Raw genomic sequence first — 17,143 nt, forward strand, 5'->3', positions numbered from 1 at the left:
TTCATCATCTCGGCCTTTCTGACAATGTTCAGAAACCTATATAAAGTATTTATACATCACAGTATCCTGTTTTTTTGGGGGAATACTCAAGGTAGCATTCGGATAACCAAGTTTCTGGGATAAGACTCAAAACAAAATCTACTTGTAAACACAGCTGACTGTAAAATGAGCTCTTTGGTGTTGGATTATTGAGCGTACATTTGTCCAGATATCACTCAGTGTTGGATTTCTTTCCCATAATTTAGTGACTTACAACAAAACGCTCCACAGAGTCGGCTGTTACAGAGTACCCTCTCTTTGCTGATAGTTTATTTTAGGAGAAATGTATTTATATGCTTGCCCTTTACTACAGTCGTGTGCAAAAGTCTTGCATCATCCCTCATTCCTTATGTTTCCTTCCAAGCTGCCAGACTTTCTTGTAATCTTTTGAAGTGTTCTTGGGGAATAGTTGTCCATGCTTTCTGAGGGTATATCAAAGCTTTTCTTTGGACGTTGGCTGATTTTTCACTCATTTTCAGTCCAGTTCTTGCACCTGATCAGTTCAAAATCAGTGGCAACAGGTCTTATGGAGGGATGAATCCTCCCCAGAGCCCGGACCTCAACATTATTGAAGCAGTGTGGGATCATCTGACAGAGAACGGAACAAAAGGCAGCCCACATCCAAAGAAGAGCTTTGGGATGTCCTTCAAGAAGCCTGGAGAACTATTCCTGAAGACTCCTTAAAGAAATGACAGAAAGCTTGTCTCAGAGGGTTCAGGCTGTGTTGGAGAATAAAGGAGCTCAGACCAGATATTCACTTTAAAGCTGCTCAGAACTGATAAAAAACTCTGTTTCTGCCTCAGATTCTGGGTTTAGATTCATGTTTGCATGTGTTCCAGTAAGTTTCTGCACTCATTTTCTCTGCAAATGAATAAAGAGGTGAAGGGTGGCTCAAGACTTCTGCACAGTATTTTAACTCTCTGTGCATATTTTAGTTTAAATGTGAACATTTGGTTGTTTTTGTAGGAGAAACTTGCTCGGTTACATCCAGCTTTTCAGTTTGTTGGCTTCAGACGACACTGGAAGATGTTGTTTTTTTCCTAGTGAGACTGATTGCTATAATTTTCTCTCTTTACACAGATTTTAGGTGTCCTGCCTCCCTGGCCATTTTCTTTGTGGTGTTGACTCCACCAGGGAAAGAGCAGCAGGGCAGGAGGGATGGATGATTCAGTCAGTCCCGTGAAATCAGTCAAGCAGTCTCAGTCCAGAGGAGCCAGGGCTTTGTCCACTCAGAAGTTGAATAAAGACACTTCTGTGCAGAGAGAGAGGACCAAGTCTGCACCACGCAGCAAAGAAAACCTCACCGCTGCCAAGGATGAATATAACACAGGCAGCCAGGTAAGTGGCGCACCGGGCAAGACGTTTCCAGACAACCCTCTGGACAAGAAGAGGGGGCGGCCCTCCAGACTGGCCAGGCTCACTGGCAGAACGAGTTCTGGGGAGAGGGGTAAAGGAAGAGTGGCAGGCGCTCAACACCAGCTGACAGCACATGCTGCTGAGTCCAAAGCAGCTGTTTCTGCTGACAGCAGCTGCTCAGCAAACAGAGAGATCAGCTCTCCTGTTGCACCTGGCACACCTGAGAGGGGCCACTCCGGGCAGGCCAAGAGCTCCGCTGGAGCTCCTGCAAAGGAAAAGTCACATGGTGGGTTTCAGGATGTCCTCCCTGAGAGGGTTAAAGCTTCTTCACCGAATGTCACCTCCAGTTAACGCTTTCATCTTTTCAGTGACGAAAGCTGCAGCTCTGATGCAGCAGTCCGCCGACGAGGCCACAGAGGTGAGGCCCACTGTGGAGGAAGGACTCCTCACAGAGCAGCAGCTGGGCCTCCGGCAGGCGGAGGAGCGCCTCTACAGAGACTACATCCACAGACTGCTGAAAGTAAGGAGACGTTCCCCAACTCTGTGCTGCTTTTCTCCCTTTTTGTCCAACCGAAAAGTCGCATAAAGTTTAGAACATTTGAAGGAAAGGGAAAGTTTGATGTCACGGTCAGTCAGATTGTTCTGAACAGGCGCTCATGTGTCAGATCAACCCCCCGCTGCTGCGAGCATTCGCCCGGGAATGTGACCACAGCAGCTCGCACTCGTGCTGTGAAGCACAGGCCGGGTCAGGCTGATTGATGCTGGAAACTGTTAGAAAGGCAACAGGAAGGTGATTCACACGTCTGAAAGAGACCACGGCACCCGAGAAACGAATGCCATTGTAGATATTTGGACTTGGCAGCTAATCAGAAACCAGAATGTCATATTCCTGATGGGCTCCTCACCAGCGGGACGTTTGAAAGTGAGTCACGGTCCAGTTTGTTCCTCGCTGTGGAAGCTGCACAAACGGAGACTTTTCCACACAAGTCGAGGACTCATTTCAGCAAGTTTTTAAACTGCTGCAACACAGAATATGCACATTCATATCTTGTGGTTGTTTTTGCTAAGATGTGTCTGGAGGAGGTGAACAAGCCGTTTTTCTGCTGAATAATCCAAATAACTGTGTTTTATGGAGCTGCTTTTCTCAAAACAGATTGAAACGAGTCACTCTGAGAGAAGATGAACTCATTTCTGAATGCTAAACGTGTAAATGTAGCCTTTTGGTTTTCCTTTCTCTGGGTTTTCTCTGTTTGTCTTCTGAAATCACCACCAGGGCGTGTTTCCTGTACAGGGCACTGGTTTGGTTTTGTCTCCGCCCCGCACTGGCAGGCGGGGTTAAACGCTGGGTGAGAACACAAACTGATTGCCTTTGCCTCTCTGTGTTTTCACAGCAGTCCCCCGAGTACCCGAACTATCAATACTTATGCAAGCTCTGTTCTGTGCACATTGAGAACATCCAAGGGGCGCACAAACACATCAAGGAGAAGAGACACAAGAAGAACATAACGGTACGTGGGTTTCAGCTCTCTGCAGGGCTTTTCATGAGAACAGGGGAGAAGTGGCTCATCCTGGCTGTGCTTTGTCAGGAGAAGCAGGAGGAGAATGAGCTGCGCGCTCTGCCGCCGCCCTCTGCTGCCCAGATGAGGGCCGTGGACGCTGCCATCCTGGAAACCGCCAGGCAGCAGGGGATCTCCGAGGAGGACTTCCAGGTTCGAAAGGCAGTGGTCAGCAGGATGGAGGAGATCATAAAGAGGCACCTCTCAGGTTGGATGCTGTGCTGTCTGCACTCTGGTTGTTGCTTTTAGTGTTAAATGTCTTTAGAAAGTCCTGCTGACGCAAGGGAACTCTGGTATTTTTAAACCTGGACCTTATTTCTGGCATGAAATACGTTCAACTGCTCACAGAGAACAGTTTGCTGAAAGCCGGCGTCCTTCAGAAGATATTTAGATAACTCAAAGTCGTCAAAATCTGATAAATATCCTGCCATGTTGCACAAAACTATCAGCAGCAAACTCTGTGTGAAGTTAGCCGACTGTCACAGAGCACGGAGTGAATAAACTGTGCTGCAGGGGGGCGTGTGGATGAAGTGGTCCCAGTAGAGTGCCTGTGTAGAAATCCCTCCGTTAGCTCTCCTATAGCTGCAAGTAGCCACATAACAGCAGCTATGAGCTAACAGAGCTATAGCACACGTTCATTCATTCATTCTTCTTAAAGTATTGGTGAAATAAAGACAGATAATGCCTTATTTAGATATTTAGAGGTTGTATTTTCTATGCCCTGCTCTTTCTAAATATCTTCTGAAGGACGCAGACTTTCACCAAACTGAGTAGATGAACGTATTTCAGGCCAGAAATAAGGTCCAGGTTTAAAAATACCGGAGTTTCCCTTTAAGAATCTTCAGATTCGGTTCTAAATTGAGCTTTTTTCGTGGTTCTTTTGGATGTGGGACAGGTAGACTCTGGCTTCCAGCTACAGAGTGTAAATATCTGTGTGTATTGTTCATATTTTCCAGTATGTGCTCTTGTTCTTTTCCAGCTTGTTCCCTCCGTCTCTATGGTTCCTGTCTTACCCGTTTTGCCTTCAAGACGAGCGATATCAACATTGATGTCACTTACCCTTCCACTGTGAGCCGCTGCTCCTGTCTCTCTCAGCAATGCTACATTTTTTCAGCTTATATTTGATGATCTTAATCTCTTCTGTTGTTTTTTCTGCTCAGATGACACAACCTGAAGTCCTGATTCAAGTGCTTGAAATCCTTAAAAACAGCCGTAAGTTTAGCTTTTTTATTCGTATATTTTTTTTATTCTAACTTCAGTAGAGACATAAAGTTCCTCAAACCTCAGAGTAAGACTCTTTACGTTGCTTTTCTCTCCTGCAGCTGAATTTTCTGAGGTTGAGTCAGATTTTCATGCCAAAGTTCCTGCTGTGTTCTGTCGGGATATTAGCAAGTAAGTGTAACTTTAAAATAAGCTTTTTTTATTTTCAGAAAGACACACAGTACTGTGCAAAAGTCTTAAGCCACCCCAGTAGTCCTAAACAACAGTTCTCCAGCTTTCTGAAGCCCTTTCAAAGTTTTTCTTTGGACATTTTCTGCGTTTTCACTCATTTTCAGTCCAGTCCTTTTTTATTTAAGCCACTTAACTCTGACCTATGACCCATTCAGGCAGAAAAAAGGCTCCTAACTCAAGGGATGAACCAGTGTTGTGTCGACACAGAACAGACAACTTAGCAAAGAAGCCATTTTAAACTGGATCTTTAGGCACTTTGTCACAAAGACACATCATTTGTTCCCATTTCTTTAGCTGCATCTATGAAAAACAGCAAAGAAAACACAGTTTGACAGACAGAAAATAGGATTTCTGCAGCAACAAGGTGATTCCCAAAGAGCTATTAGCTGAAAACTTGGCATATCTCAGCATGGTGTGCAGTGTGTCCTTAAAACATTTGAGGAAACTGGACAAGTGGAGGACAAAAGAAGAAGTGTCAGGCCTAAAAAACTATCTCCAGCAGATGAACAGGATCTGAAAGTGATGTCCTTAAGAAAGAGGAAAAAATCCAGCTGTGACCTGACAGGACCTGAGAGATGCATCTGGACCTTCAGCTGATCCATCTACTGTTGGCCCAAGCCTCATCAGAAATGGGCTCCATGGAAGGGTGGCTGTCAAGAAGCCGTTCTTAAGGAAGGGAAACAGGGAGAAAAGGCTGAGCTGTGCCAAATGACACAAGAAGTGGACTGAAAATCAGTGGCAACAGGTCTTATGGAGGGATGAATCCTCCCCAGAGCCCGGACCTCAACATTATTGAAGCAGTGTGGGATCATCTGACAGAGAACGGAACAAAAGGCAGCCCACATCCAAAGAAGAGCTTTGGGATGTCCTTCAAGAAGCCTGGAGAACTATTCCTGAAGACTCCTTAAAGAAATGACAGAAAGCTCGTCTCAGAGGGTTCAGGCTGAGTTGGAGAATAAAGGAGCTCAGACCAGATATTCACTTTAAAGCTGCTGAGAACTGATAAAAAACTCTGTTTCTGCCTTATTTACTTTATTTATTTATGTTTGCTCAAGACTTTTACACAGTCCTTTTTTTCTTACTTGTCCTCTGATAAACAGTAAATCTAACAGTAAACCTGCTGGTTTCAGTTTGTGTCTTAAATCCAACTCCATGATTGATTTCTACGTCCTTTGTGTTTGCGCAGCGGCCTGATGTGTAAAGTGAGTGCAGGTAATGATATCGCTTGTCTCACCACCAATCACTTGGCAGCCTTGGGCAAACTGGAGCCCAGACTGGTTCCCCTGGTGCTGGCCTTCCGCTACTGGGCACGGGTAAGGCTTTGATAAAATCTGACTGTTAAATGGCTTTAAATAAGCTTTGTTCATGTTCCTGCTGAAGTGAGCTAATAATAGTGCCCTTTTTTGTCCGTGTTTAGTGTGAGGATTTTATCTTCTGGGAAGTTTTCATGTTTAAGTTCAGCTCAACAGCCTGAAAGAGCGCTTTTTTCCCCACAGTTGTGTCACATCGACTGCCAGGCTGAAGGTGGCATCCCGTCGTACTCCTTCGCCCTGATGGTCATCTTCTTCCTGCAGCAGAGAAAGGAGCCCATCCTCCCCGTCTATCTGGGCCGCTGGGTGAGTGAAGCTGTTCAGACCAGATGTTGCAGGAATTCTGCATCATCCTGTGTGTCGTCAGAAAAGGAACATTCAGTGATCAATATTAAAGGGGAACTCTGGTGTTTTTAAACCTTATTTCTGGCATGAAATACGTTCATCTACTCACCGAGAACAGTCCACAAAATGTGAAATACTCACAAAACATAAAGCTGGAATCTTCTTTTAGTTTAATTCTTCGTAACCAAGTAGTTTTTATTGTTAAACTGTAATTAAGTAATGTGCAAAGTGTAAAACAACCTTAAAAAATGACAGAAAGTGCAAGAAAAGAGCGACTGACTCATAAAATTACATTTTAAAGGATGGTTACTTTGGTATTTTTAAACTTAGACCTTATTTCTGGCATGAAATACGTTCATCTACTCACTGAGAACAGTTTGGTGAAAGTCGGCGTCCTTCAGAAGATATTTAGATAACTGGAGATCCATATAACGGAGTGAACGGGGCTTAGAGGATGCAGCCTCTAAATAAGGCATTATCTGTCTTTATTTCACCAATACTTTAAGAAGAATGAATGAATGAACGTGTGCTATAGCTCTGTTAGCTCATAGCTGCTGTTATGTGGCTACTTGCAGCTATAGGAGAGCTAACGGAGGGATTTCTACACAGGCACTCTACTGGGACCACTTCATCCACACGCCCCCCTGCAGCACAGTTTATTCACTCCGTGCTCTGTGACAGTCGGCTAACTTCACACAGAGTTTGCTGCTGATAGTTTTGTGCAACATGGCAGGATATTTATCAGATTTTGACGACGTGAACGTCGACTTTGAGTAAGATGGACGTTCTTACCGGAGTGAATGAGCTGTGCTGCAGCGGCGGGCGTCGATGACATCATCCCAGTAGAGGAGTGTGTAGAAAGCCCTCTATAACCCCCCCGATAGCAACAACACAGCAGCTATGAGCTGATAAAAGAGGGTCTATTTAATGCCGTGCATGAAGATGACCTGCAGTTGAGTTGATCTTATTTTTAAGCACTCTGCTGCATACGTTTCCATAACGATGAGGGGAAATGACTTTATGCTGCTATAAATCATCCGTTTCTTCATGAAGTAAAATTTATATTCATAGTTCCTCAGATGTGCTAAAAAATTACCTTTTTAACCGAGACTCATCTCCTCGCAGTATTCACCAGAAACTATTAATCCTCTGTAATGTTCAGATGAATTCAGATCAATTTACATGGTTTCCACCTCAAAAGAAACTGCCGTCGAGGCAGTTTGTGTCAGGAAGAACTCGCAGGATAAGTAATGTGAGATGTCACGGGGGGGTGAGGTTTAAAAAAAGATGTTGGTTGTTAATGTGTCATCGGCAGCCTTTGACCCAGAATAAAGCAGAACGTGTCGGCTGTAATGACAGTAAATCACGAGCTGAGTGAGTGATCGTCTCTACAGTCTGCCACATCAGATCAGTGTGTTTTACCACCCAAGCAGTCGTGAATTTGGTCTCAGAATCACAGAAAACTGATCATTGCTCTGTGCTCTGAGGCCTGGGGGCGTGTCTGCCTCACTGACTGACCTCAGATCAGTGTTTTACCACCCAGCCAGTCGTGAATTTGGTCTCAGAATCACAGAAAACTGATCATTGCTCTGTGCTCTGAGGCCTGGGGGCGTGTCTGCCTCACTGACTGACCTCAGATCAGTGTTTTACCACCCAACCAGTCGTGAATTTGGTCTCAGAATCACAGAAAACTGATCATTGCTGTCTGCTCTGAGGCCTGGGGGCGTGTCTGCCTCACTGACTGACCTCAGATCAGTGTTTTACCACCCAACCAGTCGTGAATTTGGTCTCAGAATCACAGAAAACTGATCATTGCTCTGTGCTCTGAGGCCTGGGGGCGTGTCTGCCTCACTGACTGACCTCAGATCAGTGTTTTACCACCCAACCAGTCGTGAATTTGGTCTCAGAATCACAGAAAACTGATCATTGCTGTCTGCTCTGAGGCCTGGGGGCGTGTCTGCCTCACTGACTGACCTCAGATCAGTGTTTTACCACCCAACCAGTCGTGAATTTGGTCTCAGAATCACAGAAAACTGATCATTGTTGTCTGCTCTGAGGCCTGGGGGCGTGTCTGCCTCACTGACTGACCTCAGATCAGCTCAAATTAAACTCTCATGACCAACAGAGTGGGGTTTGTCTCCTTTTTCCTGTCAGGCTCAGTGTTTATGCAGCTGTTTATGCAGCTGTTTGTGCAGCTGAAAGTCCCCCCAACCCTGTGACAGTCGAGGAAAAGCTCTGAAGAAGCTGAATTTGTGTCCTTTGCTTTTTCTCTTTCAGGTCGAGGGCTTCGACGTGAAACGTGTGGACGAATATCATCTCACTGGAATCGTGCTGGACATGTTTGTGAAGTGGGAGCACAGACCTCAGAGCTCCACGGACGGACGAGGGGAGAACCGAGCCGAGGCCAGAGGGGAAAGCAGATCCAAAGCAGAGCAGAATAAATCGAATGATACGAAGTATTCGGAGGGCCTGGTGAGTTGGAACTGGAAGTGTTGATATTTCTGCTTTGCCACGCCGGCTTAAACTAACCTCGGCTGGTTTCTGTTAAAGAGCCGCCTCACTTTGGACCCGGCGAAAGGATCTCTGGGCCAGTTATGGTTAGAGCTTTTATGCTTCTACACACTGGAGTTTTCTCTTGAGGAATACATCATCAGCATCCGCATAAAGGAGCTCCTCTCCAGGGAAGGGAAGAACTGGCCTCGCCGCAGGCTTGCAATCGAAGGTCGGAGAGCTTTTTGTTGGAAAACTCAACATATCCCACGTGTGCAGAATGTCAGAAATGAATTTTCTGTCTTTGTCTCCACTCTAGATCCTTTTGCCTTGAAGAGAAATGTTGCCCGGAGCTTGAACAGCCAGATGGTGTTCGAGTACATCCAGGAGCGTTTCCGCACAGCTTACAAATACTTTGCTTGTCCTCAGAAGAGGGGCAGCGGAGGACGCCAAAGACACAAGAAGGCAGAGAGACGGGGCGTTAAACTGGAAGGAGCTGAGAGGAAGCATGAAGCACGTATGAACAAAGGAGAGGAAGAAGGTGAAAACAGGCTGGAGGAGGACAAGGAGTCCGACAGCGACGGTGCAGAACCGTCCAGGGAAAGGGACGAGAGGCCGTTAGAGGCCAGTCTGAGGGGCATGGTGCTCAGTGAAGAAAACAAGCCCTCCTTCTCCCCCAATGGCCTGCTGGACAGTGACGAGGAGGGGGAGGAAGAGGAGGAGGACGAAGAAGAGGAAGACGGTGTTTCAGACACGGACGAGCCCCTGACGTCGGATGATGATCTGCACTATGTGTTCGATAAGATGATTTTCACTGGTGGGAAGGTAATTCTTACTCACACTTCCAGTTTATTCCCACACAGGTGTTTAGTTTCCAGCTGTCCTTTGAGTCCCTGAACTGGTTTCTAAGTGGGTCACATGTGTTTATAACTAGATGCAATTGATGCAAAGCGTTTAAATACCAGTCAACAACAACCAGATCAGAGTCTTCATACAGCAGCGTTTGGACTGATCACATAAAAGTTCACACAGAAGTTCAGAGTGGCTCAGAACGATCACTCTAACTATTCTAATTAAACACTAATACTACAGGTTAAAACTAGCATACACACACTTCTGTACCATGGCTATTGACCGATCTTCTGCTCCAGAGAGTAAAACATGTGGTGGTCCTGCACCTCCTGCGGGGGGGCAGAGGGTTGGAGAAGCACAGACCGGCTGGGAAGGGTCAGGGATGGTGAGCAGGGGGCAGCTATGAACATTTCTGGGCCTTTAAAGCTTCCTAATCACCTTTAAAAGCCTCTTAATATTTCATTGATCTCCACAAATTTCACTGCACAGCGCCTCATGTTCATCATTTCCACTGAGCAAGCAGCTGTGCCTCATCTTCCACAAATCCTCTCTGAGAAGTCCAGCTTTAAAGCATTTTAAACATAGTCTGGATTGATTCTTCACTCGAGCGTCGGCTGCAATAACCAACAAAAGTCAATGAAATTCCGTGTTGTTTGCATGTATAACTTTGAATTATACGGCGTTGCCGTGGTGATTTCACTGCAATGAGAAGGAGCTGATGTGTGGCTGTAATTTTGTTGCAGCCTCCAACTGTTGTGTGCAGCATCTGCAAGCGAGACGGCCACCTTAAGGATGACTGTCCTGAAGACTTCAAGAAGATCGAGCTGAAGCCGCTGCCTCCCATGAACGATCGATTCAGAGACATCCTGGATGGACTCTGCAAGCTGTGCTACTGTACGTTGGCAACAATGCAGGCTTTTTTTTGTCTTTGTGAGGAATCTGTGGATTATTTAACCTTTCAGCTCTCATCCAGTTCAAAAACAGCATCTTCTCTCTGAATTTTCAGTGTGCAAACCTCATTTTTACACGATGAAAGCTCAAGTTTCTGCTGATGTTTATGCATTTGGCCGATGCTTTTATCCAAAGCCACTTACAGGTGGGCAGATGGGGTAAAAGGACCCCTACTGGAGGTGAAATCCTTTCATGCAGGGGATTTGAACCCTGGTCTCCCACACATGAGCTTTTTGTCTTTGTGAGGAATCTGTGGATTATTTAACCTTTCAGCTCTCATCCAATTCAAAAACAGCATCTTCTCTCTGAATTTTCAGTGTGCAAACCTCATTTTTACACTATGAAAGCTCAAGTTTCTGCTGATGTTTCTGCATTTGGCCGATGCTTTTATCCAAAGCCACTTACAGGTGGGCAGATAGGGTAAAAGGACCCCTACTGGAGGTGAAATCCTTTCATGCAGGGGATTTGAACCCTGGTCTCCCACACATGAGCTTTTTGTCTTTGTGAGGAATCTGTGGATTATTTAACCTTTCAGCTCTCATCCAATTCAAAAACAGCATCTTCTCTCTGAATTTTCAGGGTGCAAACCTCATTTTTACACGATGAAAGCTCAAGTTTCTGCTGATGTTTATGCATTTGGCAGATGCTTTTATCCAAAGCCACTTACAGGTGGGCAGATAGGGTAAAAGGACCCCTACTGGAGGTGAAATCCTTTCATGCAGGGGATTTGAACCCTGGTCTCCCACACATGAGCTTTTTGTCTTTGTGAGGAATCTGTGGATTATTTAACCTTTCAGCTCTCATCCAGTTCAAAAACAGCATCTTCTCTCTGAATTTTCAGTGTGCAAACCTCATTTTTACACGATGAAAGCTCAAGTTTCTGCTGATGTTTATGCATTTGGCCGATGCTTTTATCCAAAGCCACTTACAGGTGGGCAGATAGGGTAAAAGGACCCCTACTGGAGGTGAAATCCTTTCATGCAGGGGATCTGAACCCTGGTCTCACACACATGAGGTGGAAATAATACCACTGCACTATCCAGTCCCCATAAGCGTATTTCAGGGTGTAAAGATGTTGCTGATAGTTGTGTTTTTTTGTAGATGAACTGTCACCTTCACATGTTGAGCAGCAGAAGAGGGAGCAGATCCTGGCCAGCCTGGAGCGGTTCATCAGGAAAGAGTACAATGGTGAGCAGTTAGCATGAGCTAATACCAACAAGCAGTTGATGGTCATTTATGATGAGAATCTGCCCTCAAATAGGAGGAATATGTCCTGATTGAGGCTGTGGATCCAACAAACCTGATTGGAATCGTTTTTATTTTATTTATTTTTCAAACCACAGATAAAGCTCAACTCTGCTTATTCGGCTCGTCCAAAAATGGTTTTGGCTTCCGCGACAGTGACCTCGACATCTGCATGACTCTGGAGGGTCACGAGACTGCAGAGGTTGGCAGAGGAAGCACACACACACACACACACACACACACACACACACACACACACACACACACACACACACACACACACACACACACACACACACACACACACACACACACACACACACACAGTCACACACACACAGTCACACACACACTCACACACACACACACAGTCACACACACAGTCACACACACAGTCACACACACACAGTCACACACACACACAGACACACACACACACACACACACACACACACACAGACACACACACACACACACACACACACAGACACACACACACACACACACACAGACACACAGACAGACACACACACACAGTCACACACACACACACAGTCACACACACACAGTCACACACACACAGTCACACACACACACACACACACAGTCACACACACACAGTCACACACACACACACACACAGTCACACACACACACACACACACAGTCACACACACACAGTCACACACACACAGTCACACAGACACACACAGACACACAGTCACACACAGACACACAGTCACACACACACACACACAGACACACAGTCACACACACACACACACACACACACAGTCACACACACACACACACACACACACAGTCACACACACACAGTCACACACACACACACACACACACACAGTCACACACACACAGTCACACACACACAGTCACACACACACAGTCACACACACACAGTCACACACACACACACACACACAGACACACAGACACACACACACACAGACACACAGACACACACACACACAGACACACAGACACACACACACACAGACACACAGACACACACACACACACACACACACAGTCACACACAGACACACACACACAGTCACACACACACACACACACACACACACACACACACACACAGTCACACACACAGTCACACACAGTCACACACACAGTCACACACACACACACAGTCACACACACAGTCACACACACAGTCACACACACACACACAGTTATTAAATGATCAGGATTAAATTATTTAAACCTCTTTTTCCAGGGCTGGGTATCAATCAAAATCTTTCACTTCAGTACCGGTTCCCGGCTGTTCGATGCCAATTTTAAATTCTAACAAAAAGGAAATGACATTAATAACAGTACAGAGCTTCACTTTCATTGTTCAGCTCAGTATTTTTACAATCCAAGCAGTTTTCTTACAGAAAAACTGAACAACAAATCATTTCCAGTGGAAAACCGTTCCCACCGAACACCAGACGCCATTTGGATGTTGGTTTTTGGGCTAAAAAAAACAATAAATAGTCTTTTAGTCCAGAAATAGTCGTTGAAATGACGGCTTTTCACCTTTCAACCAAACGTAGACGCTGTTTTGGACGCCTGCATGACGTCTTTTCAGCTCATGTTTGTTGGGTGGGGAGCAAACGGGTGACAGGTTGGTGTCTAACACGGTCCGACACACTGAGGATACGTTTCACTCGTTTTCCTTCAGAAACATCAACATTTCTGTCCTTTCTGCTCGTATTAAGCTGCAGTAACACTGAGATTTCTGCCGGATTTCGCTGAACGTTAATTTACCTGTTAAAATCCCACACACTGCGCCGTCCTCGGTGCTCTTAGATGAAGCCGAATCCAGTGGTGGAGACTTTGAATTATGCTGCTCGGGCTCTGAATGCTGAGAGGAGGATGGCTGCGGTCCGACCTTCTTGCAGTAAAACACAGAGAAACTTCACAGACATCTATAATAATCCATCCATACATCGAAGCTCTTGAAGCTCATGAAGCTCATGAAGCTCTTGAAGCTCATGAAGCTCATGAAGCTCTTGAAGCTCATGAAGCTCTTGAAGCTCTTGAAGCTCTTGAAGCTCTTGAAGCTCTTTAAGCTCATGAAGCTCTTGAAGCTCTTGAAGCTCATGAAGCTCTTGAAGCTCATGAAGCTCTTGAAGCTCTTGAAGCTCTTGAAGCTCTCTAAGCTCTTGAAGCTCTTGAAGCTCTTGAAGCTCATGAAGCTCTTGAAGCTCTTGAAGCTCTTGAAGCTCTTGAAGCTCATGAAGCTCTTGAAGCTCTTGAAGCTCTTGAAGCTCTTGAAGCTCATGAAGCTCTTGAAGCTCTTGAAGCTCTTGAAGCTCATGAAGCTCTTGAAGCTCTTGAAGCTCTTGAAGCTCATGAAGCTCATGAAGCTCTTGAAGCTCTTGAAGCTCTTGAAGCTCTTGAAGCTCTTGAAGCTCATGAAGCTCTTGAAGCTCTTGAAGCTCTTGAAGCTCTTGAAGCTCTTGAAGCTCTTGAAGCTCTTGAAGCTCTTGAAGCTCATGAAGCTCATGAAGCTCTTGAAGCTCATGAAGCTCATGAAGCTCTTGAAGCTCTTGGAGCTCTTGAAGCTCTTGGAGCTCTTGGAGCTTCATGAAGCTCTTGAAGCTCTTGGAGCTTCATGAAGCTCATGAAGCTCTTGAAGCTCTTGAAGCTCATGAAGCTCTTGGAGCTTCATGAAGCTCTTGGAGCTTCATGAAGCTCTTGAAGCTCTTGGAGCTTCATGAAGCTCTTGGAGCTTCATGAAGCTCTTGAAGCTCTTGGAGCTTCATGAAGCTCATGAAGCTCATGAAGCTCATGAAGCTCATGAAGCTCTTGGAGCTCTTGAAGCTCTTGAAGCTCATGAAGCTCTTGAAGCTCTTGGAGCTCTTGAAGCTCTTGAAGCTCATGGAGCTCATGAAGCTCTTGGAGCTCTTGAAGCTCTTGAAGCTCATGAAGCTCACACCGCCGGCCGCTCATCGACGCCAGCTTACATTGAGAATGAACGGCAGCTGGCCGGTTCGGCGACACGCACACACCTACAGTTCCCAACGCAGATGCACGTGAACCCGTCTGTGGGCGGAACCACATGTTCCTGCATGCAGCAAAGGTTAACACAGCCAACCGAGGGTTAGTTCCTGATCACGTGATTAACCTCTGGGCACCGAAACTTGGCCCCGAAAGACGAGGGGCCAAGACTACTGAAGCATTTCGGTCGGTGCCTTCAAAGAACCGAAGTTCGGTACCCAGCCCTGTCTTTTTCTCGTTGTAAGCCTTGTGTTTGACCTGATTTCCCAACAGAAGCTGAATTGTAAAGAGATCATTGAAGGCCTGGCAAAGGTGCTGAAGAAGCATACAGGTGAGTTAAGCTTCTGCTGACGATCTCCTCGTATTTGTGGCAAGAACTGCTGGTGATGAATTTTCCCACAGGTTTGAGGAACATCTTGCCTATCACCACAGCTAAAGTGCCTATTGTGAAGTTTGAACACAGACAGAGTGGTTTGGAGGGAGATATTAGCCTTTATAACACCCTGGTGAGTGGATGAGACCTGCTGGGAAACACTGGGACGTGTCTTTTTAACTGTTTCCTATGAATTGATTTGGAATGACTGTCTCTGCAGGCTCAACACAACACCAGAATGCTGGCTACGTACGCAGCTCTGGATCCACGTGTGCAGTTCCTGGGATACACCATGAAGGTCTTTGCAAAGGTCTGAAATATACGAACTCTGGTTCTGCGAGATTTTCTGAAGCTCTTATTCTGAAAACCACACCTCGAACAACTGAAATGCAGTGAATGAAAGAGACATTTACAGCTGGTTTAACCCTTTTGGACCACAGCTGTTCCAGTGCTGGTTCAGGACTGGGAGCAGAGTTGGTTCTAGTTATGAAGTCCGTCATGGAGCCATGTTATTACGACCCTTTAAACCAGGGGTGTAAACTGAACAAAGCCGCGGGCCGAGGTTGAACAAATTAACCTTTTAATATGGAACCCAACAAGTTTTGATTTAACAACGAATACTGAACCAGCAAGTCTTATATATTTAAAGTCCAGGGGTGCGAAATTGAGTTGCTAATAATAATAATAATAAAAACACATCAATGGCATATTAAATTAAATTTAAATAAAAATTGAATGCCTCCTTTCTGTTTGCAGCCTTCTGATTTATGTCAAAATTAGCTTCTTACACAGGCTAATAAATGTGAAAATAAAATAACATAAACCTCTTTTCATCTCCTTTACTTTCTGGCTCCTTTGAGCTGTGTCCAGGTCCTTATATTTGTCCTGGTGTTTCGTTTCATAGTGTCGTCTAATATTGTACTCTTAGTTACTCCTTAGTTACTCCTTAGTTACTCCTTAGTTACACCTTAGTTACACCTTAGTTACACCTTAGTTACACCTTAGTTACTCCTCAGTTACTCCTCAGTTACTCCTTAGTTACTCCTTAATTACTCCTTAGTTACTCCTTAGTTACACCTTAGTTACACCTTAGTTACACCTTAGTTACACCTTAGTTACACCTTAGTTACACCTTAGTTACTCCTCAGTTACTCCTTAGTTACTCCTTAATTACTCCTTAGTTAGTCCTTAGTTAGTCCTTAGTTACTCCTTAGTTACTCCTTAGTTACTGACGCGTTGTCTCCACAAACAAGACAAACAGGTTTGTCTTTTACATAAACAGATATTCTGTCTCCCACCTGTACAGAAAAGTTGTATTTTCTGCCTTTCTTTTGGCCATTTTTTGGCAGGTAACAGTGACAGCTGTGGTTTGAGGTCTGGGGGAGAGGCGGGGGGCACAAAAAGACCGCTAGCATAGATGCTACTGACTCAGAGGAGGGGGCGTAGCTGCCTCTGTTCTAATTGACGCGCCAAAACAACAGCAGAGCATTATGGGACTTGTAGTATAAGCTGTGTTACGGCGCTGCCGCCGTATAATACTGGCGGGCCAGCTCTAATATTAATTTCAAATTGCCTCGCGGGCCAAATATAATTACACTGCGGGCCAGAGTTTGACACCTATGCTTTAAACGTCTCTTTTGGTACATGTTTAACCCCCCTCTGGTATATTCTTAATTTTCTGTAGATGACCACAGGCCAGAGAGATGCATAATTCCTAACTGTGTTTATATCGGTGCAGAATCCCATTAAAATAAGAGTTTCCTTTACCTTGCCGCAGTAGTTTGAAAGCAAGGCGAGTGGTATTCTGTATACAGCTGGTTGCAATATGCTGCTCAACCATTAGGTGTCACTAAATTGCACCCAGAGCTCCTTTAATGATCCTCTTTTGTACAATAAGGCCTTGTAAAGCTTCTTATGTGCCACCTGTACCTTTTCCACCTCTTGTGCTTGCAGCGCTGCGACATCGGTGACGCCTCCAGAGGAAGCCTCTCATCTTATGCTTACATCCTGATGGTGCTTTACTTCCTGCAGCAGAGGCAGCCGCCTGTCATTCCCATCCTGCAGGAGGTACCTGCCACTGATCAGTGACTCAGACCTGGCCTTCAGCTTTGAATAAAACAGGAGAAGTGAATAGATGTGCATCTTGTCCT

The 17,143-nt window shown here is 45.4% G+C and overlaps 3 protein-coding genes across 3 annotated transcripts in view; 1 reads left to right on the forward strand and 2 right to left on the reverse strand.

The window, feature by feature from the left end:
- The window catches only part of pycr3 (pyrroline-5-carboxylate reductase 3), a 404,375-nt gene that overhangs the window by 98,101 nt on the left and 289,131 nt on the right, over positions 1 to 17,143 (reverse strand). The gene's annotated exons all lie outside the window — the stretch shown is intronic.
- The window catches only part of LOC140311520 (GDP-L-fucose synthase-like), a 344,973-nt gene that overhangs the window by 24,360 nt on the left and 303,470 nt on the right, over positions 1 to 17,143 (reverse strand). The window lies entirely within an intron of this gene.
- tut4 (terminal uridylyl transferase 4) overlaps positions 1 to 17,143 on the forward strand; it is a 30,331-nt gene that overhangs the window by 1,240 nt on the left and 11,948 nt on the right. The window contains exons 2-20 of the mRNA XM_072388896.1: positions 1,120 to 1,681; positions 1,764 to 1,915; positions 2,787 to 2,903; positions 2,982 to 3,159; positions 3,931 to 4,019; positions 4,112 to 4,163; positions 4,274 to 4,343; positions 5,590 to 5,716; positions 5,900 to 6,019; positions 8,336 to 8,530; positions 8,609 to 8,780; positions 8,868 to 9,373; positions 10,144 to 10,294; positions 11,453 to 11,539; positions 11,695 to 11,798; positions 14,894 to 14,951; positions 15,023 to 15,126; positions 15,214 to 15,303; positions 16,947 to 17,060. Coding sequence (XP_072244997.1) covers positions 1,198 to 1,681; positions 1,764 to 1,915; positions 2,787 to 2,903; positions 2,982 to 3,159; positions 3,931 to 4,019; positions 4,112 to 4,163; positions 4,274 to 4,343; positions 5,590 to 5,716; positions 5,900 to 6,019; positions 8,336 to 8,530; positions 8,609 to 8,780; positions 8,868 to 9,373; positions 10,144 to 10,294; positions 11,453 to 11,539; positions 11,695 to 11,798; positions 14,894 to 14,951; positions 15,023 to 15,126; positions 15,214 to 15,303; positions 16,947 to 17,060 — 2,970 coding nt within the window. The 5' untranslated portion in view covers positions 1,120 to 1,197. The remainder of the gene's footprint in view (positions 1 to 1,119; positions 1,682 to 1,763; positions 1,916 to 2,786; positions 2,904 to 2,981; positions 3,160 to 3,930; positions 4,020 to 4,111; positions 4,164 to 4,273; positions 4,344 to 5,589; positions 5,717 to 5,899; positions 6,020 to 8,335; positions 8,531 to 8,608; positions 8,781 to 8,867; positions 9,374 to 10,143; positions 10,295 to 11,452; positions 11,540 to 11,694; positions 11,799 to 14,893; positions 14,952 to 15,022; positions 15,127 to 15,213; positions 15,304 to 16,946; positions 17,061 to 17,143) is intronic.

The sequence above is a fragment of the Leuresthes tenuis genome, unplaced genomic scaffold (assembly GCF_036924035.1).
Source record: "Leuresthes tenuis unplaced genomic scaffold, fLeuTen1.0.hap1 SCAF_7, whole genome shotgun sequence".
NCBI lineage: Eukaryota > Metazoa > Chordata > Actinopteri > Atheriniformes > Atherinopsidae > Leuresthes > Leuresthes tenuis.